The sequence below is a fragment of the Camelus dromedarius genome, chromosome 15 (assembly GCF_036321535.1).
Source record: "Camelus dromedarius isolate mCamDro1 chromosome 15, mCamDro1.pat, whole genome shotgun sequence".
NCBI lineage: Eukaryota > Metazoa > Chordata > Mammalia > Artiodactyla > Camelidae > Camelus > Camelus dromedarius.
In genome coordinates, this window is record NC_087450.1 from 59,930,239 (window position 1) to 59,951,994 (window position 21,756).

A 21,756-nucleotide genomic window follows, 5' to 3' on the forward strand; every position below is an offset into this window, starting at 1 on the left:
AGCGTCGGGGCCTCCGATCCAGGGCCCTGCCTGTACCCCTCTGTCCTGCCCAGGCTCCCGGTAACCACAGAGGCCCTGAACTTAGATCTTTCTCAGATCATCTGTGTGTCGTCAATGCCATGATGATGGAGTGAGCTCCAGAGAACCGAGCAAGGATGCGCCCAGGCTTGGAGCCCCTTTAAGGCCTAAAATGACAGAGGTTTCAGAGGCAAACGTCAAAACCAACACGCCTGCTCCCCAGAACGAGGGAGGGGCAGAGGAAGAGCGGGGGTCGCACGGAGCCTCCATCAGGCCTGCACCCGCGCATGCATCTGGGGAGTCAGCGCTGTGGATTAGTGGGGTGCTGCACCCCTTACCGTGACTGTCCTCAGCTGGGAGGTAACTGGAAATGGAAGTCCTGTTTGGGGCTGGGCGCAGCACGAGGAGGAGCCACACAGGCTCCTGGACCCTGCCCTCCGGGCAGAGGCGCCGGCCCGTTCCACGGTGAGACTGGGCCACAGCTCCCGCGACTGCAGAACGGAAGTGCCCATCTTGCTGGGCTTTTGCGACAGAAGCTACACAGAAGCACCTCGCATGATTTCCAGCACACAGCACCAGCTCAGTAAGAGTCACTGTTGTTCCCGCCGTTTGCCTGTCTGGGTGATACGTGTCTTACAGCCAGTCATAGGTGTAGAAAGAAAAGAATCAAAACCTGAGCAACACAATCATTAGTTTACTTTTTATAAAGAAGTTTGTCTAGACCGAGTCTCCGGAGGACACTGGAAAGCCATAAACTGATAAAATGCCGAAAACACACACTACTGTGCAGAGAAGCACTTGATGAGAGAGGGTTTACAAAACACAATCAGAGCTGCTGTGACACACCCCCAGGGGACGTCCACGACTCTAAACATAACACCGCTTGCATCTATCAACCAGGACCCCGCACGTCTGGTGAGGGCCACCCAGGAGTGGACGTCCTATGCTGTAAGCAGGCCTCTGCGCGCATTTTGCAGGAGACTGTGTTCTGGGAGCATCCGTTTGTTTACTGTGTTAAAAGACATGAGAACCCCAGTGTCTGACCGAGCACCCACTGAAAACAGGCCCCGTCTTCTTTCAGATTAAAGTGGGCCATGACTCACAGGCCGTGTTTCTCAATCTAATAGCAAAAAGATGTCTTGAAATCAGCACACAAAAATGCCAGAGAAACCGCTGAAAAAATAAACACAGGGTACAAAGGCAGACGCTGACACATTCCTCACCATCCTGTTAATGCCAGCTAATCCCTGATCAGATGTCTCAGGACCCTGGGTTGATCACTAGCTGAGTCAGCCAGCTAGACCACCCCAAGAACCTTAAGAGGTGTCAGTCACTCCCATCGTACGGGGGAGAGAACACAGGCCCGGGGGCGTGAGGAACCGGCCCAGTATCGGCGTCTGTAAGCAGAGGAGCCGGGGCTCAAACCCGCGTGTGTCTGACTCCAGGGAGACGGGGATTTCCGTTTCTTTAAACTTCCGTCTCTTTCTCCCCCATCAAGATCTCCTTCATCAGCGATCACTCAGTGCTGCTTTTCTGTTGCCTCAAGCGTCCTTCATTAGCACAAAGAACTGAAGATGAGTATCTGTAGGTATGTGCATGACGGGGACACTGTGCTGTGCACCAGAAATTCACACACTGTCACGGACTGTGCTTCAATAAAAAAAAAAATTAGGATGCCTCTTAAAGAGCTGACTGAACAACAAAGTCAATCATCACACAGTTATATCTGACCAAGTAACTCAAGGTAAAAAAAAAAAAAGAATTGTTTGCACTTTAAACTAGCGAAGTCTGAGGCAACCCAGAGCGTGTCTTTCCCAGATTCCTGGATGCCAAGACAGTCCACGACATCAAGACCCCCACTGTGGGAAAAGAGGCGGGTGCAGATCCTGATGACACGCTGTGCTGACGCTCCGGGGGGTCCCCCTGGAGGAGGGCGGGGCAGGCCAGGAAGGCGCCACGGAGCTGGAAAGCTGCCCAGAGGGACAAGGCACCCCAGGAAAGCGGCATCAGCTGCACCAGGGGCAGGAGAAGGCAGGGAGGTGTCCAGAGCCGCAGAATGTTCCTGGCCTTCCATTTTCCATTTTGCCGTCCAACTCTTTGAAACCCGGGCCCAAAGATGCAGGGGCAGCACGGTTGGTCTGCCAAGGTAGCTCCGTTGTGTCGGAAGCTTCCTGCCAAGGAGAAGGGGGCCACGAAACACGTCTGCCTGCCGGAAAACAGCAGCAAGTCTGAATTTCGTCTGTTTTCTCCCCCGGAGGCCTGCCGGCTACTGATGATGGTAACAGCTGGAGAAACTTCCAGAAACTGTGCTCAGAGATGCCCGAGTAGCTCCTGCTTATCAGGGGTCCTCTGTTTACCACTGTTACGTGCAGGCAGGTCCAAACAACTGCGGAGGGACCCCGGGAACAGCATTCAAAGATCAAGGAGCTGGAAGCGGGGCCCTAGGTCTGAATGTCAGCTTACCTGCCTGCCAGGTGTGTGGCGTGAACTTCCTGAACCAGAGTGCTGCCTGCACCCCTCTGACCCCCGTCCCCCACGGCGCGGGATGAGACAAGCCTGGCAGATGATGCCGCCGCGACAGCTCGGTGCCCGGAGGCCACAGCGCTCCAGCCCATTGTCACACCCACACCATGTGCTGTGCCTGGCGTTCCCACAGCTTCAGTAACCCAGGTCTGCTTACATTTCCCCTCGGTGAGACGGCAGACTCTTTGAAAGTAAGAACTGTTTATTTATCTTTCCAGTCCCTGTGCCTGACTGAGTGCTGGTAACCAGCAAGGGATTAACAGCACCGCAGGGAGAGACAGACGCCGCTGGCTGGGGAGCTGCGGGGGCGGCAGGCAGCACAAGCCGACCCCGCACGGACACGGACACCCTGCCTCCCGGCAGAGGAGCGGAGGCCGCATCCCGGGCCCCTCGGCAGCGGGGGAGGCCGAGCCCTTCCTCGCTGAGCCGGCCGCTGGGATGCTGGAGCCGTGGGCGTGGGCGCCGCCTGGCGAGGATGCTTCACGCCAAGCCCGGGAGGCTGAGCAGGCCACCCAGCAAGCCCCGTGCTGCGCGCTGGCAGGGGCGCTCCTGCCCGGGCTGCGGGGACGTGACTTTACCCAGCGCTGGGAGTCCAAATCGTGAAGGCCTCTTTTGTAAAATTTTCCAAAGAAAAAAAATTTCAAACTTTCTTTCTACCAAAAAAAAAAAAAAAAGAAAAAAGCTCTCATCTACATGTACTCGGTGCTCTGCCCTTGCTAAACCGCCGGATCGGATCCCGTCTCCTGGACTCACCTCCCCTGCGCTCTCGGAGCCCGGGGCTTTGCTAAGACCAGGAGCAGCAGGGAGACAGGAGGCCCCTCGGTCAGCCTTGCCCCAGGGAACCTCGGCGCTCTGCTCCCCGAGAATCCTTGGGCCTTTCCCTCAAGGTTCTAAGACTGGAACCGAGCCAAGCACAGCACAATCACAATGACCTTCCTTGCAGGCAGTGTCCTTGCTGGAAGGATTAAATTGGACCCGTACAAAGCAGGGTCTGGGGGGAGGGTGCAGCTCAGTGGGGGAGCACGTGCTTAGCATGCACGAGGCCCCGGGTTCCATCCCCAGTACCTCCTTTAAAAAATAAAAATAAAACAGTATAAAAAAAATAAACAAAAATAAAAAACAAAGTAGGTTCTCAATGGTACTAGTTCCGGCTGCTTCCACCTTATTGTGCCCATCAGCCCAATTCTGCCCATGTGGAAGTCCTGCCACCAAGACCCCTTCCAGCCTTGAGTTCAAACTGAGGCGGCCACAGGCACTTGCTCGGGCAGGAGCCTCACCCCTTCCGTGGAACCCCTGACCTGCAGCCTCGTGTCTGACGCCCCGGAGAGAGCCAATGCAGCCCTGACCCCACATGCAGACAGGGTGGAGGCGATGCCCCTCATAGCCTCTGTCGCCCGCAACAGCCCTCACCCAGGGGCTTGTGACTGCAGACGCGCAAAGATGCGGGCTGAGTGGTCTGGTGTTCAAAGCTGTCCTTCAAGGGCAGCAAGGGGGAAGTCCTCAGCTGTGAGTTTGCCACCTGCTTGGGATTTTCAGGTCGACTCAGCTGGTAGGCACTGATTTTGTGAGAGGGTGCGAGGCGGGAGGACCTGGGGGGACCTCCCTTCACCACAATCAATGCAAAGAGACAGATGAGCCAGAGCTGGCTCCAGACGCTGCTTTCTTAGTCTCTTCCCACAGAGAGGAAGTTACCCATCCCGGTGCTGGGTCCACCCAAGGCAGAGAAACACCAGGAGATGGGGTGCGGGCTTGATAACATGTAATGTGTGGAGAAGAAGAGAACGTGGTGCTGGCAGGCTGCAGACACCAAAGAGACCGGAAAGCACCCGGGGCCCAGCTGGGCAGCGGGCTGTCCTTCGCAGAGGCCTTGGGTTCACAGCGTGCCTGGAGTGGGTTTACATCATCAAAAGGGCTGCTTTTTAAGAACTGGTCTCTGCGTGTGAAGGTGGACCTGACGGAGCAGGAGACCAGTTAAATGGTTCAAGACAACGGTTCCCAGTCAGGGCTCTGGGTCTTCCCGGCTTTGGGTGGGGAACTGGGCACGGCCTCCACGTGGCCGGCAGCTTCGCCAAGATCTTAAAAAAAAATCAGCCTTGAAATGGACCTTTCCTGGAAAGCCCTGCCTGTGTGGTCACTCCCACTGATAAAACACAGGACTGCTCTCTGTTCTTGAATGAAATGCCCTGTTCTGAGAACCGGGCGGCGGCCAAGGTGACCACCAGCAGGATTTGACGATGACTGTACCGGGGAGCTGGGCGCAGTGGGAGGCCCGGAGGGGAACAGAAGACAACCGTTAGGGAGCCCTGAAGGTGACTCAGGGCCCAGCTCTGGTGACCTGGGGAGCCCTCTGAGTACTGGGCTGGGCCTGCCCATGGGTCTGCCCGTCTGCAGCCCCACAGGAAGGGACTGAAGGTGACACTATGCTTTCTGCTCCTGCACAGAGACCAGGGACCACCCGCCCCCTCCTCCCAAGCCGAGCTGCCTAGAAGGGGAGATTCGGGGATAAGGCGCCATCCTCTCCTCTGCAGGGAGGATGCGCTCCTCACCCTCGTGCTTCCAAACAAGCTGCCAGAGAACTGCCGTGAGGAGGACGGCCTCTCTGCTCCAAAGTCATGGAGGACCAAGCGTGAGCATTCAACCAAACCACGCCTCACTATCAACACCTCCCGAAGGAAGGCAGGACAGAGGCGGTTGTGGCAGGAGGGGTTCATGCGTGGAGCCTGAGTGCCAGGTGTCAGGAACACGAGGGACTTCTGCTGCATCCACTCGACAAACACGCACTCACTCCGCCCTGACAGTCTAGGGGACCAGAAGTAGAGGACCACGCATCCTGCGGAGGACTCTTCCTGGACGTGGAATGTGTTTCTGTGTGCGGGCGTGCGGCACCCATGTGTGTGCCGGGGTGTGTGTGAATTTAAGAAGGCACGTGAGAGAAGGGGCTGCAAGTATTCGATGTGTGTAGGGTTTGGGGGTGACGAAGTGAGATGTGTGCGACTGCTCATAATTGGGGACACTGCGGGTTCATTCTAACAGCCAGACACTGTCCATCCAGCCTCCTCAGGCTGGGCTGTCTCCATCCCAACCCCTGCAGATCGTCCCGTCAAAGGGAGAATCCAAGAGCTGTGTTTGTTTTTTATCTCATGTTTGAGAAGGGGCTGGGGAAGCTGAGAAGACTACCTATCTGGGTATCCTGGCAAAACTGGGGCAGGGTTCCAGGACCCCAACTGCAACAGGACCTAGAAGGGCCTCCTGGGAGAGAACAGGGAGGTCGGATTCAGAGTCAAGTGCATTGGGGAGGGTCTAGCTCAGTGTCAGAGCATGTGCTGAACATGCACGAGGTCCTGGGTTCAATCCCCAGTACCTCCACTAAAAAAACAAAGAAAAAATAAAGTACACAAAACAAAGAGAGAGAAAGAAGGTCCCTAGTGTCCTTCCTAGGTAGGAAGGTGCTGGGATCCAGGGGCGTGAGAAGGAAGCCTGGTGCCTGTGACCGAGGGCCTAACTTGCAAATGCCTCCCAGCCGCCCTTCAGCCCTTTGCTGTTTCTCAGCAGAGCCGATCCCAGGACTCAGTGTATCCTTACACATGGTTAAAAGAGAAGCATCAGGTTTCGTTGCAAAAACCAAGTGCACGGGAGTCGAGGCACACCCAGCGGATGCTCCAGAGCGCTCCTCCCCTTTCTGGGCTGCAGTGGCCCGTTTATGAGACGGAGCCGCCCGCCCACTTCCCAGGATTTACGGGAAGCGAGGCAGCGTGGACGGGCATCAGCGCGTCACCGTCAATCAGCAGACGCCACTCTTTCACCGACCCTAAACCCAGGGATAAAAATGAACAGCGTGTGGGTGGTGCCTGTGGGCTGTGCTGGTGGAGGACCTGAGGGGGAGCAGCTCTGCCCTCGGGGACACAGTAAGGGCCTGACAGCTCGGTCCCTATGCTGCTGTCACTGTGGCAGCTGGAGCCCAGCCCGGTGATGCGTTCTCAGCCCCGGACCTCAAGCCAGCCCCCCTGCAAGCCTGCCTTTCCTCATCTAAGAAGCCAAATCCAGGACAGGCACCTTCTAGACCCAAAGCTTTCTGCTCCTCGGGTGGCTCCAGCCTCACACAGGAGGTGCACGGCCCCAGGCCCTTCCCTCGGCACATCACCACTCAAGCACCGCTCCGCAGCCCCACCTTTCTGGCCTGGTGCCCTTCTGGTTCCTGCCAATTATGTCACTGTGGGAACCTCAGCAAAACCCTCCCATTCCGGCCCCATCACACGGCACCCTCTCCTTCGCCTGCCCCACTCTGATGGCTCCATCCATCACGCTTTCTTCAAATGTTTCCCTAAAGCCTGCGGGTGGAACTCACGGCTCCTGCCTCCCGGCAGTCATCCCTCTGTTTATACTGCAAATACCGCTCTTTCCACCCCAAATACAGCCACCTAGACCCACCTCTCCCCTGCCTGGGGATCCTTCACCCCCCTGAGGTGCCCAGGGCACTCGGCACAGACGGGCATCTGATAAGGGCCAGAGAACGGAAGTGACTAACATCCCCGCTGGGCTGTTTTACAAAATGCAAAGCTGACGGGGCTGGAAAGACAAGGAAGTGGAGGCCCATCTCCTCACCAGCAGAGTTTCTGGGTGAGAAAACGTAACTAAGGTGAAGTTCTGGGTCTTGAAAAACAGACGTTTCACCCTCCTGATCCCTGGGGACCCATTTCTTGACGGGGGAGCCACAGTGCCTCATGTCTTTGAGCCCCAAGGCTCCTCAAACTTTGGAATCAGGAGATCCCTTCCAATGATGGGAGCTTCAGGCTGGACACTACTTTGTCAGCAATAAAACCACATAAACATTTTAACGCTGCAGAATGCTTCAAGTACAGGGAGACCACGATGGCCTGGATATGTTTCAATTAAGCATAAAACATCTTGCACATTTCAGACTCTGGAGCACGGGGGACCTCCCAGGCCACCAGACACACGGGTCGTGTCACAGACTGACACACTGGAAATGGGACTGGCTCTCCCTGGAGGCGCTCAGCTCACTTTGACATAAGTGCCAGCAACCCTTTCTCTCCTCCCAGTACTTCTGCAAAGAAGGTGTTGGTTGAATTTAACACTGTATTTTTGCACACAAATCTGCATGTTTAAATTCGGCCCTTTAAAGTTTTGTTTTCACTCTCAGCCAAAACTTGACTGTTGGCGCTACCAGGTAGCTGTCACACGCCCAGGCCCCTGAAACGTAGCGTCACACCTGGAACGCGCTCATGGCTCGGAGGGTCCCTGCAGTCACGGAGACCCTCAGACTGGGGCACCACTCTTCCTCCCCACTGACCCCAGTGCACAACCTCCATGACCTCTGAACTCACCCTAAAGCCACCAGGCACCCAATAAGCAAGGGAAACGCCTCGGAACACGTGTCAGCATTTTGCCACATCAGTAATGATAGGCTGACATTTCTCATGCTCGAGTAATCTGGGGAGATGCAGGTGAAATCAACGCTGTCCCCAGCGTGATTTCTTGGGGTTTTCTTCCTGCTCTTGGGCACCTGGAGGGTCCTGGTGGGGGTACAGAGAGGCCCATGGCATGCGGGGTTCAGCAAAGCCACTGAACCACAAGGATCGTTTGAGTGCATCCTCGAGAAGAAATGTTCCTCTGGACACACACCTGGGGAAGTCTCCCCGAAGCTCTTTTTGGTTCCTGCGGCTCTGAGCCCAAAGTTAGAAGCAAGAGGAGGAGGGTCTGGGCCTGCAGAATGCTGGCCACGTGGCATGTCCTTGTCACACGCTGCTCCACGTGAACCTCGGGGTGAATCACATTTGGCTCCACGATCCACATGAGGCCCGGGAGGGCGGCCGGGTCGGCAACGGTGTCTCCTTCCCAGGTCTGACCCCAGGAAAAGGACAGTGGCGATCTGCTGACCCTGGGCCGTGCCTCTGCCCAGGCTGGGGGCCCTGAGGCCGACACAGAGGGGAGGGCAGGTGGCAGAAGTGCAGGGGCGCCTCCCCCGCCTGAACCCCACAGGTGTTTCCTGTGCTTCCCACTGCTGCGGGTTACAGATGCAAGCAGCCCGGTCTCAACATCTTATTTTTTAATAAATGGTTGTGAAAAAAAAATCACACCTGCATTTGGAGCACCCAGCCACCCCTCTTTGAGAAAACAGGGTTATTTTCCTCTTCACAGTCCCTGACTTAAATCAAGCGTTTGATCCGAATTGGCCATGCTTATTTACTTTTACTCCGATCCTCTAGAAATAGAAACCAAAACAAGGACAACAGTAAATGAAAGGCTGCGTGAAACCAGGCGGGGAAAGGACAAGCCCTGGCCTCGAGAGGCCACCCCTCTCCCGCGACAGCTCAGAGGGGACAGCGGGGAGTCAGCTCGCCCACAGGCATGTGAGGGAAAAGCTGGGCGGGCCTCCTAGTAAATCTAAGTGCAGCAAGTGTCGGATGACTGATCTGCGTTCTGCTGGGCTAACTCGTAAATCTAAGTTAATAAGTGTCGGTTTTCTGATTCTCTGCTCATGTTTTTTTTTTGCAAGCCAGCTGGATTCTCAAAGAGACGTATCTGGCCTTGAAATGTTGGTTTGCTGCCTCCCTGCCTCTACTTTTGTGATGCTGCTGCTGCTAAAGCTGTTCCATGCCTGTTGGCCGAATACCCCATGCTTGTACTTTACCCTATAAAACCTCATGCGCACGTCTTGGAGGTGCTCAGAGCTTCGGAGCAGAAGCCCCTCTGAGCCTGCCGGTGTGATAAATCTGAGTACTCCAGCCCTCCGAGTGGTGCTTGCTTCTTGCTGGCCTGTCATTTCCGTAACAGGCACACCTGCGGAAGGGAATCCATCCGCCTGGTTGACTGCGGGGGAAACTTCCCTTCAGGCATGAAGGAGGCACTTTTCCACGATGGGAATTGTTTAATCCCGCCCCACTTGCTAGACCATCCCGGCTCGTCCTCTAGAACTGAGAAGTCCAACCGTGTGCACAGCTGCAGGCTCACCCGCCCACCGCCCCCGGGGCTCTGTCCCTCCCATCCTTCCCCACCTCAGAAAATGCCCAAAGCCACATCCTGTGCTCCAGATCAAGCTGCTCTCCTGGGGCTTTAATGAGGCACATTTCCTGGCTGCCAAGCCCGCTGCTGAGGCTGACCCAGCAGCCTTGACTGAGTATCTGTCGTGGGTCCTGCAGTGAACCAGGTGTTTGGGGGACAGAATTCTGCCTTCGGAAAGCCGGAGTCTAGCATAAAGGGAGATGCAGACTTAAATGCCTGCAAAGCTCTGTCTCCTTACCTGATAAATGCAGATGAGGGTATGGGACGTGCCCATGTCCCAAGGAGACCAGGAGACAAGTAGAAAAAGGTTGCAAAGTTTGGGCAGGAAGGAAGAAGTCTCTGAAAATCAGGAGGAGACTGTCGGGGCACAGAATCTAATCAGACTCTGAACAACACACAGACAGGTCGTCCAGATGGTCCATTTATAACAACACTTCTATTCAGGAACTACTCTTTTAATTTTTTTATAGTTTGTGGAAAATATTTTTTCCTGGACTTTCTCTGTATTCTTTGAATGGGAAGAAAAATCAAGTAAAACTAAATGAGACAACCTTACAATAAATCCTATACTCTCATTTTTTTTTTCTGATGGGTAAAATGTTGGGTCTGAGTTAGGCCTGATGCAAACGGAAGTCCCTCCCTGTACGCATGGAGAGCAGGTCATTTGGCCCCCAGACAATGTTCACTGCATCTTCAGGAAATTCAAACGTGATTTCAAGATGCATATTTTCCAGTTTAGCACCAAACCAGTGAAAGCTAACATGGACTACAGGACAGTATGCGGTTAACACGGGCCGTAATCGCTCAATTGAACTTAAAGTGAGTTGCTTCTACAATGGTCATTACCATATACAAAACAGGTAGACAATAAGGACCTACTGTGTCGCACAGAGAACTATATTCAATTTCTTATAATAATATATAATGGAAAAGAATCTGAAAATTGTGTATATATAATATATACATATATATACACACACACAGGCATATATACGTATAACTGAATCACTTTGCTGTACATCTGAAACTAACATTGTTAATCAACTATACTTCAATAAAAAATAAAATTAAAAAAATAAATAAGGAGGGTGAGGGTGTAGCTCAGTGGTAGAGTGCCCAGCATATCTGAGGTCCTGCATTCAATCCCTCATACCTCCACTAAAACAAAAATGAATAATCTAATTACCTCCCCCCAAAAAAGATAAATAATAAATAAAAATTAAAAACAAAATTGTTGCACAAAACAGTTAAAAATAAATAAATAAATAATAAAAATTAAAAATACACCACAACAGGAAACTATATTCAATTTCTTGTAATAACAGACAATGGAAAAGAATATTAAAAAAATGCATGTAAATGTATAACTGAATTGCTTTGCTGCACACCTGCAACAAACATTGTAAATCAACTATACTTCAATAAAAAGAATTTTTTAAATAAGTAAAATAAAAATCATCTTCCCCTAAAACGTGAGTTCTAAACTACATTACTAGCTTCCAAAATTGTTTAACTGATCACTTATGCACCAAAGACACCTGCAACAGAACCTGCCTGGGGAGCCCGACTGGCAAAGAGAATCCCTCCCATTACTGCGTACACGCATCACAAAGGGGCGCCCTCTCCAGGCAAGAGGACGGGCGGAGGGTTGCGTGGTGTTGCCAAACGTGACCAACCGCAAAGGGCTCATCCCGAAATCAGTTTAAACCGATGCTTTTCTCCGAGACCCACCAGGGTACAGAAGACGCACTGGCACTGGGCTATGGTGGTCATCTGCTCCACCGGGTACTCCCCGAGACACAGCTTGCAGGACACCAGCGGGTCGAGGGCCAGGTCCCACGTGGGCCGGTACCGCGCTGTGGTCATGGTAGAGCAGTCTGAAACGAGAGCAGCACAGGCCGTCAGCCCCCTCGTGGCCTCCACCACCACCCCAGCGGGGATCACCTCCGGCTGAAACTGGGGCCCTGGGGGAAGCCAAGTGACCCCAGAGGGGCCGGGGTTTTACAGTCCTCGTCTGGATCCCCTGAGAAGTTCTGGCCAGAGGTCTCCGACCTGGGTCTGTGGGTGATACCTTTCCCACACGGATGGTAATATTCATGTCCATACTCAGAATGGCCAGTAATCCACCGTCTCCATCCTTCCCTCCACCCCTGTGATGGGGATGTGGAAGACGCCTCCCACCCACCGCGCACCCAGCTCGGGAACCTCAGCAACCCAGCAAGAGAAGCTTTTGTTAAAACAGTTACTGATCAGATCAAACTGGGGGCGGGGAGGGTACCTGCCACTCAGGAAGAGGCTGTGCGGTGATTCTGAGAACACACAGAGGAGGGAAGACAGGATGACATGTGACCTGGGCATGTGAGTGGTGTGAGGGGGAGAACCGGACCTATCGGAGCTCACGCCAGGGGGGGAGTTAGTGAATTTCAGCTGGAATCGACACTGGGGTGAAGGAAGGGAAATCTGCGTTCGGGGCCGGGGCTGGGGGGTGAATCCAGCCCCCTCCCCGGCCAGTTAATGACTGAGCAACTTAGCCTAAAGCAAGTGTACTTTCCGCTGTTAGAAAACAACTGACACAAATTCAAGCAATTTTTGGATCGGTCGGAGCCTTCCAGACAATTTAAACAAGCACCATAAACTGACCTGGAGCCAAAGGGACCAGAACACTTCAGTGATTTGGGGGGTCACTCAGCGATCTGGGGTGCAGTGGAATCGACACTTCTCACCTCCCTGAGTCCATTTTCATTTGGAACATCTCCCTGCACCATGAATTCACCTTTATTATTATTATTTTATGAAGGAAAAGCCCAGCTGGGCTAACAAGCTAAGTCACAAATCTAAGTGTAACAAGTGTCGGATTACTGATCTGAGTTCTGCCGGGCTAACTTGTAAATCTGAAGTTTAGTGTCAGTTTACTGGGCTAACAAGCTAACTCGTAAATCCAAGCTCAACAAGTGTCAGTAACGTGATCTGTTCCAAATTGATAAGCTCCAGTGCACTGATTCCTTGCTTTTTGTTGTTTGAACCTTATTGGCTAATAGCCCATACTTGTAATTAACCCTATAAAACCTCATGTGCACGTCTTGGAGGTGCTCAGAGCTTCGGAGCAGAAGCCCCTCTGAGCCCACCGGCGTAATAAATCTGAGTACTCCAACCCTCCGAGTGGTGCTTGTTTCTTGGCTGGCGTGTCATTTCCGTAACAATTTTAAATCTCTGCAGGGTTTTCTGGATCCTGGGCTTACGGGCCAAGACTTTTTTCCTTTATATTTCTCTGTACCTTTTTCTGTTTTAATCCTTAGTAGCTCTTCAAGCTCACAGTACAGGGTGCCGACTGTGTTTTGATTAAGAATGGTAGCTAGGCCCTGACAGGGATCACAAACCTTTACTGGAAGCATTGAGAAATCGCTGAAGATTGGAAACGGCCCCAGGTGGGCAGAGGCTGCTCAACTGACCTCTCTGACCCGGAGAGCTGGGACAGGCGGCCGTGAACACTGTCCGGAAAACCTGTGCTCCAGATTCCGTGGGGCACCGAGCGGCAGAGGCCGCGTTCTGTCACCAGCAGAGCTGAGTTCAAATTCCTGTTCTCCCTCTTGGCCGTGTGATGCTGGAGAAATTACTCAGCCTCTATGAACTTGAGTATTTTCCGCTGTAAAACTTAGGCACCATGGCCTCCCATGGGCCCTTGTGAAACATGAGTGAGAAATAACATATTTAAAATTACCGGGCCATATTAGCTGCTTGGTAAGTAGAGGTCGTCATAATACGTCGGGTTTAAGAACCTGGACATTAACCCACATAGAGAGGGAAGAAAGAGAGGGGGAAAAGAGAGGTGAAAAGTTGTTGAGCCCAGAGACGATGTGATGGATTCAGTCTCCTAGGAAATGCGCGCCGACGGCCGTCATCTTTGGAAGAAGCAAACACCAAAACCTCAGAGGCCTCCCGCTTCATCATCCGCTGGGCAGTGCGCTCAGAGGCTGGGCATACCCCAGACGTGCTGCAGAATGGCAGAAGTCTGGGCTCGCCCCTTCAACACAGTCCTTGAAGCCTGAGCCCTGCCCTCAGGGCAGGGGACATCACCCCTCACTCTTCTGCCCCCTCAGCCACTTCCTGCCTTTCACCTGGACCCCAGGCAATCCTCCCTCCTCCAGCTTCTAAGCTCGGCTCCCTTTCCTGTTTACAGCCTCTCCAAAGGCATGACCCTCGGCTCAGCCTGCAGGGCCTGACCCCTTGCTTCCTTTCTTCCTGGACCATGATTTCCACTTGACTTCGAGACAGCGCTGCTTCCCGCTGGCCCGGGTGCAGGTCAGCCGCGGCCCCTCACCTCCCAGCCCCGTGAGTGAGCCTCGAAGCAGGTCAGACACGACTTCCTGGCATTTGTCAGTACTCTTCCTCTGCAGAGCAGACATTCTCGGAGGTGAGCTCACAGTCAGGATTCAGCGGCAAAAACAATAGGACATACTTTACACAGTGCACATTGTCTAAGCCCACCACAACCTTCCCTACTCACAGGATGGGCCGGTTATGATTTTGCAAACACTGAGCAGCTGCAAACTTGAAATAGGAATTTGCTACGAGAATCACAATGCACAATAAGGGGGAAAAAAAAACTGTCTTTGTTTTCCTAAAGTGAATGTCAAGTCGAATGAAACAGCAAACTATTTTAAGAACATCTGGTCAATGATAAGTATTATTCAATCTAGGCAACTCAAAGTGTTTACAGGGCAAGTTACTTATTAAGCACAACCGGGTTATGCAAAGAGGGGGAACTGTGATGAAAGAGTTTTATAAGGATGACAAAGAGCTGGAAGGGAAAGGAGTCCATTGAGGGAGATATTCTTAAGGGTGAGATCGGTTGTCTGGCCAGAACCATCCCACCCTGGGCCCTAGGGCTGTGCCTCCTGCAGGTCCCTATTCGCCCATCTTCACCCCTTCAGAGCAAAGCAGGGAAGGGAAACCCAGCCAGGTGTCAGCCAGTCACCGCCCCCTTCCACTCTCAGGACTTCCTGCAACAAGCCCCTGCTGTCCCAGAAGGGCCAGGGCATGCCTGTGGGCCCTCCCCAGCCCAGCCCCCTCCCCTTGCTCCCCTCTTCTCCAAACCCTCCCGACCCGCCACTCCCAGCATCGTCCCAGTTTCTCCAAAACTCAACTCTCACCCCTTTCTTGGAGTCTCTGCTGCCTCCCCCAGAGGAGGCGATGCCTGCAGCTCAGTGGTAAAAACAACTGCTTTCAGCAGCTAGACTCCCAGGTGTTCACCCACCAATGTGACCCCTGCATGTGGGTGCGCACGGCAGCGTTATTCATGATCGCCAGAACACGGCAGCAGCCGAGACGTCCTTCAACAAGGGAATGGAAAAATAATCCGTGTTACATCCAGACCACAGAGTACCTTTCAGGGCTACAAAGAAATGAGCTATCAAGCCACGAAGAGACACAGAGGAATCTTCAGCACGTGTTACCAATGCAAGAAGCCAATCTGCAAGCCGCCAGACTGTGTGATTAAACCTCTGTGACATTCTGGAAAAGGCAAACTTAGGGAGACAGTAAGAAGATCAGTAGTCGCTGGACAGGGAGAAAAGGATAAACAGACCAAGCACAGGGGAGACTTCAGGTCAGAGAAACCCATCAACGTGAGGTTGTCACGGTGGAGGCGTGACATCAGACATTTGCCAAAACCCACAGAATGTACAGCACCAAGAGTGAACCCCAGGGCAGACGGTGCGGACCGCACTGTGTGCCCCTCCGAAGTCCACATGTTACAGCCCACCTTCGAGGTAACCGCATGTCCTGACGAGGCGATTAAGGTCAGATGAGGTCCTAGGGGTGGGGCTCTCATCCAGCAGGGCTGTGGCCTTAGAAAAGAGGAAGATCTCAGTGTCTCTCTGCTACACGGGAGGATTAGGGTGGAGGACAGTCACCTATCAGCCACAAGGACAGTCCTTACCGGAGCCTGAGGAGAGCCCAACCCTGCAGGCACCCTGATCTCAGGCTTCTGGCCTCTAGAATTGTGGGAAAATAAACTTCTGTGCTTCAGTGCCCAGCCTGTGGCATGTTGTTATGGCCACCCGGCAATGCAGCGAACTATGGCTCCAAGTGAGGGCGATGTGTCAAGGCAGGGTCATCAAGGTGACAGATGCTCCCTGGCGGGGGGCGGGGGTCAGTGGGGGTGGGGACTGCCTGTGTGGGGATGGGGGCTATGGGGGGAGCTCTGCACCTCCCCCTCAGCTTTGCCCTGAACCTGAAACTCGTCTGCATCGTAACTCCCTAGACATTTTGCATCCTTCTGCATCATTCTGAGTTTTCTAAATCTCCATCCAAATCTGCTATCCTATATCTAAACTGAAAACCAAATCTGTAAATCTAAATGTAAACTGCCCTTAGAGGGGAGGGTACAGCTCAGTGGTAGAGTGTGTGCCTAGCATACACGAGGTCCTGGGTTCAAACCCTAGCACCTCTGTTAAAAATAAATAGATAAGTAAACCTAATTACTAACCACCCCCCAAAAAGTAAAATAAACTGCTCTAAAATAAAAAATTTATTTGAAAAAATGTACTGTTTTCATGTAAACCCAAATAAGCCTATTGAAATGCAGAGTCAACTGGAATCTTTCAAGAGTCTAAGATTTTAAGATTTTCATCTGTTTTAAGCCCAGGCTTTCCCTAAATAGTACTATTATTAAATGGGATACTAAAATCTGAGGAGTACTGGATTAAACATAGTTGAGCAGGTTTGTGTGTTTATTTTTTTTAACCATCAAACTCCACATGGGTTTTCATATGCTAATGAACACAGCCACACTCCAAGAAGGGTGGACGGTATTGGTTCCCTCCACAGAGCAAACCCACCCCACTCCCTCTGTCCCTCCCAGTGCTCTGAGTCTGCACTTCTCTGGCCAGAAAACAGTCTGGGCTGCTGCAAGGCCAACAGAATGAGACTTCCTGCAACAGGACCTGGCACCCCTACCGCTGTCCGGGATGTGACCCCCCGCACAATACAGAGATTCTGCTGAAAATGACCTTGGAGGAACGTCCAAGGTCAGCTGGTGCTACAGCCTTGAGACACTTCCTCCCCGGCCTGGGAGGGCTTGTGGCTTGTGGACTTAATGCTGGGAGCTGCTTCCCTCACAGGCAGCTTGGCTTAGCAAACAAGGGGCGTTCATGGCAGAGAGCAAGCTCACTCCTTCCTTTCGAAGACTGATAAAATACTGTGCAGGCAAGCCTAAAATGTCCCCGCAGCTTCCACATAACAGGCTGCCTCCCCCAGGCAGCCCAGACAAGCCTGGCTCTCTGACCAACGTCCAGGGATGAAATGCAGAGCAGGACACAGAGGGACTGTTACTCCAACCCGAACATCACAACCCAGCTGCCAGGGAGCGACCACTGGAAAAATCAAACATAAATTCATTATGTTTTGCTAAAAAAAGACTTATTGTATGAACCAGCCATCCCACTCTTGGGCATATATTCGGAGGGAACTCTAATTCAAAAAGACACATGCACTCCAATGTTCACAGCAGCACTATTTACAATAGCCAAGATGTGGAAGCAACCTAAATGTCTACCAACAGAAGATTGGATAAAGGAGATGTGGTGTATTTATACAACAGAATACTACTCAGGCACAAAAAAGAAAGAAAGAATGCCATTTGCAGCAACATGGGTGGACCTGGAGATTGTCATACTAAGTGAAGTAAGTCAGAAAGAGAAAGAAAAACATCATATGGTATCACTTACACGTGGAATCTAAAAAAAATAAAATAAAAACAAATGACACAAATGAACTTAGTTACAGAACAGAAACAGACTCACAGATACTGGGGTTGGAGGCGGGGAATAGGAAGGGATAAATTGAGAGTTTGAGATTTGCAGATACTAACTACTATACATAAACTAGATAAACAACAAGTTTCTTCTGTACAGCACAGGAAGCTCTGTTCAATACCTTGTAGTGACCTATAATGAAAAAGAACATGAAAACGAATACATGCATGTATCTGTGTGGCTGAAACATGAAGTTGTACATCAGAAATTGACACAATGTCGTAAATTGACTAAAACGCCGTTATGTCTTAAGGCTGAGGGGGGTCTTCAGGTTGTTCGTCCTTTTAGAGATGATTTCCTTGCTCCCAGCTGTTTAGGGGTTTGCTAAGAGGCCCCACAGCCACCCCACCAAACCTCACCACCACTGCCTTCTGCTTGATCATGAACCACCTAAATGTACTATTGCCAGACTTTGTCATGACACAGCTAGTCACTGCGTCCACTTTTTTTTCTTTCTTTTTCAGGTAAGGACACAACACAAGAGCAACAGGATATGCCGTCTACGATAGAGCGTGAACAGCCGTGGGGCCCCCCGCTCCCTGTGCTGAAGGACCCGGATCACACTCTGCCAAGCCAGGAGCCGTCTGCGGGCACACGTGTCACCTGCATCCTCCAGCTCTCTCGTCAGTCCTGGTTGCTGGGAGCGCGCCCTGGCCGGCTCAGACGGGGGCAGGAGAGACACGTGGCTCTTTCCTCCTGGGAGACAAACGGAGGCCACGCTGCCAAGACAAGGAGCCTGGGAAATTCCTGGGCGTGGGGCTCGTCAGGCTCTGGGATTAACAGAACATGACGCAGTGGAGTGGGGAGCACGCAGTGGGGCCGACACAGGCCTCTGTGAAGAGTCCAGAAACCAGGGCTCCCCTGTCCGCACTGCTGCCCACCCACTGTGAGACCCTCATGGCCTGTCCTGGACCTCCCCGGACCAGCGGCCTCAGCTGGCTCCCAGGATTCCCCCAGGCCTCTGAGCCCTCCCTCCTCCCACCCACCTGGAAGGGCGTCACCCAGGTCTTAACGAGAGGCCTGGCTCTTGTTGCTGCAGCAGCTGAGAGGGGTTTTGGGGAGGTGGGAGATGCAGTTCAGAGACAACAAGCTAGAGGATAAACCGTGCTTTCCAGCACGGAACCCTCCGCCACAGATCCATTTCAAGCCCAGGCACGCCTGTGGCCACGAGCCCTGCTCTGTCCATTAAATCACCTGAACACTCAACGCCCTTCCTTTCCAAGCACTCGCCCCAGCGCCACCCCGAGAGTCCCTCCCATTCCTCTCCTGCATTTACACACCTGATCCTCCGCCTACTCAGGACTGGTAGCTGGCCGGCCGGCGTCAGGTTTCTGTAGTGATCTAACAGCTGTTCCAGACACCGGATCACAAGAGCTGACAGTCAGAGGTGCCACCCACATCGCCCTGCGCAGGGAAGTCTGCTAGCCCCTGATTTCAGGTCAGCACCCTTGATTCTATGCGTGGAGCCAGCTAGGATTCCTGGATGAAGCTCAGAAACAGTCAGAAAATTCCTGCAAGAAGTCCTCCGGGAGAGCCGGTTCGAGGTCAGGACCAAGGCCAGGGCCTGACACCCCGCATCCTGGAAACGTCACTTAAAGTATGCCTCACCACAAGCAGCCCTGCCAAATCTCCTGAGATTTGAAGACAGAAAGAGAAAGAACTAGAGGTTTGAGCCATCTCTTCCACCACACGTGACAGTGACGTGTGAGGGCCGGAGGCTGGATGCTGCCTGGACACAACAGCTCTGAGGGCCCCGTCCTTGGCGTCCAGCTCATTGAGACCCTCAGGCTCTTGAGAATTTGTTCTAGAAAGACCACAGCATGGGGCCAGTCAGAAGGTCCAGGGCACATCTTCAGCATCCCAGACACTTCTTGTGGGAAAGTGAATCAGAGCCGTTAAACCCCCTTCCACCTGGAGCCTGCGATGTCAGCAGTTCACACGGGGACCAGACGTGTGGGAAGGGCAATCGGCTCGTGGTCTGAGCCACACTCAGCCTCCACGTCTTTAGACCTGGAAGCAGTAACCTCTGACGTCTGCCTGCACAGGCATGGGACGCGCAAGTCCCATCCGAAAAACAGGAGTGGTCCGTGCCCTGCCGTGGACACGGTAACACTTCTGCGATAAACATCTTCCCTATGCTAGCTCCACACGCGCATTTCTGCCCCAGGCTATAATCAGAGCTCACTTTTAATCACCCACAGATGAGAACCCCCACGCCACAAGTTAGGCAGAAGCCTCGTCATTCTACTCCACCGGGGCTCAACTATATTCTCAACGTGATAATGGTCTAAGAATTATTAAAGGATCCCCACCCCCGTGTTTAGAAAACAAAAGCTTGTAAGGAGCCTAAAGAACCCCGTGTCACTCCATCGGGATGACGGTTGTGACAAGAAGGTCACTAGTCTTAATGTCCCCGAAGCACGATTGCCCATGGTTCACCCATCTCCCACCTTCTTTCAGTCATCAGATCACCTGTATACAACTGCCTGCACCCACCCCTCCACGCCCAGCCCCCTGCCCTCTTTATGCTCCCCGCAGGCTCCCCGACATACGCTACAAGCACGTCTTTATTTACTTACTGTTTTCTCTCTCTCAAGAAAGTAAGTTCCGTAAGAGTCAGTGTTACAATCCAACAGTTTAAAAAAGACTCAAATTAAATATGGCCATCTTTTGTTCTTTCCTTTATTACCCAGTTAACGAGGTAGAAAAACACTCGCCTCCACGAGGCACTGCCTGTCTCACCAGGACGAAGAGGGTACACCTGTTTTCTGATGAAATAACGCTGGCGGGCATCTCGGGAGACCCTTGCGATCAGCTGCGATGTCTCCCCATGCAGATGTCTCCCCAAAGCCCCTTCTGCTGTGCAGAGGATCGATCAACACTGCAGAGATGGGAAGTCAGCTCAGTTGTCTTCACTGCACAGACTAAGAATGGAGGCTGAAGAAGGTAAACCAGTTGCCCAAAGTCTCAAGGTAACAAATGGCAAATCACAGATTTGCACCCAGTCTGCCGACTTCCCAGCCACGTTCTCTTCCTGCATCAACGTTCCCACGATCCTCAGGTCCAGCAACCGGACCCTCTCACCACGCCTACTGCTCAGATGGCTGGTGGGGTGGGCGGAGGCCTCCCTGGGGCTCAGAGAGGCCCCTTCCCTCACAAGAACCCCACTCACAGCCCCATACTCCGTCCACTGCACACAAAAGCACAACTCCCCATCTGGCTGTTACACCTCTAGACTACAAAAGAAGGCACCCAATGAGAAAAAAAAAAAAAACTGATGTTTTAAGTTAAGAATGTTGAAGGGTCCATGTTTTGCACCTAAAAATATCTTTTCATCACTGACAGTCCCCATTTATGAAATAAGGCACTTGACCTAATGATGTTAAAGACAGTCCATTCAGTTGGCTAAGAGGCTGAAATCCAGCACTAGCCTCCCCAGTGAGAAAATGAATCGTAATATCACCAAAAAAGCTCTGGTCTCCCCAAGGCCCGATGCCAGAGGTTGTGCTTTCTGAAAATCAGAAAGAAAACCCATCGTCCTGCTGTGCCTTCTAACCTCTCCCTGGGGAAGGCTGGGTCATCAGGATGTCCTGGGACAGGGCTGAGGACCATGGGAGCAGGAGTGTGACCAAGACGTGGAGGTCAGGAAGGGTCCACCACCGATCGCACGCAGTCCTGAGCCCACACGTCCAAGCCCCAGCCTCAGCCCTGCCCACTCGTCTAGAACTCCCGCCCCAGTGGGGACGCAGAGACCACCACGCCACTCGAGTCTCTCTTTTCTGACCCTGGCTAAGGAGACCCCCAGTGCAGGCGAGCCTACTGGACGGAGAGAGAGAAATCCAAACCATGACAGAGAAGAGGATCGTGGTGATGCCGCAGACTCCCTCTTGCCCCCCCCTCATCCCAGTACCTCGCCCATCGCCACCCTGGAGAGTCTTTAACTAGACAACACCGGAGGTTCTCTTAGATATAAAACCCACGCAACTTACTCAAAATTAGCTCTGACATGGCAGCGACGATCCCCCCAGGTGCAGAAACAGCTTTAGTTTAGAACAGATTCAGAGAGAGAAGGAAAGCCCCGGGGCTCTGACCATGGAGCCCAACCCTCTGGCTACTGCGCGGGAGGCTTTGTTCGAGGCCCACCCGGTGGGGAACTGGGTGGAATCAGAGACACTGACGCAACCTTTCCTGCAGGGAAACAGAGGACCGAACTCAAAAATTATTCCCGAGGAAACACCAACAACCAAGGCGGGGCGCGTTCCCGCTGGGAACACCCATGATAATGCAAGTCTAGGAAGCGTATTCGCTTCCAGCCCAGGGTGGCAGGTTGGCAGGACGCCTAGGACCAGCGCCCGGCGCCCCTGGGCGGGGGCCTTCC

General features: G+C 52.8%; 1 protein-coding gene across 9 annotated transcripts in view; it reads right to left on the bottom strand.

Moving 5' to 3' along the window:
* The window catches only part of RNF144A (ring finger protein 144A), a 109,400-nt gene that overhangs the window by 25,933 nt on the left and 61,711 nt on the right, over nucleotides 1-21,756 (bottom strand). For 8 of the 9 annotated variants that reach the window (XM_010997943.3, XM_031466513.2, XM_064494748.1 and 5 more), the window contains one exon: nucleotides 11,296-11,441. In XM_010997943.3, the coding sequence (XP_010996245.1) occupies nucleotides 11,296-11,430 (135 nt within the window). In that variant the 5' untranslated portion in view covers nucleotides 11,431-11,441. Of the gene's footprint in view, nucleotides 1-8,184; nucleotides 8,522-11,295; nucleotides 11,442-21,756 lie in introns of those variants that run through there. The other variant, XM_064494747.1, reaches the window with a different exon arrangement.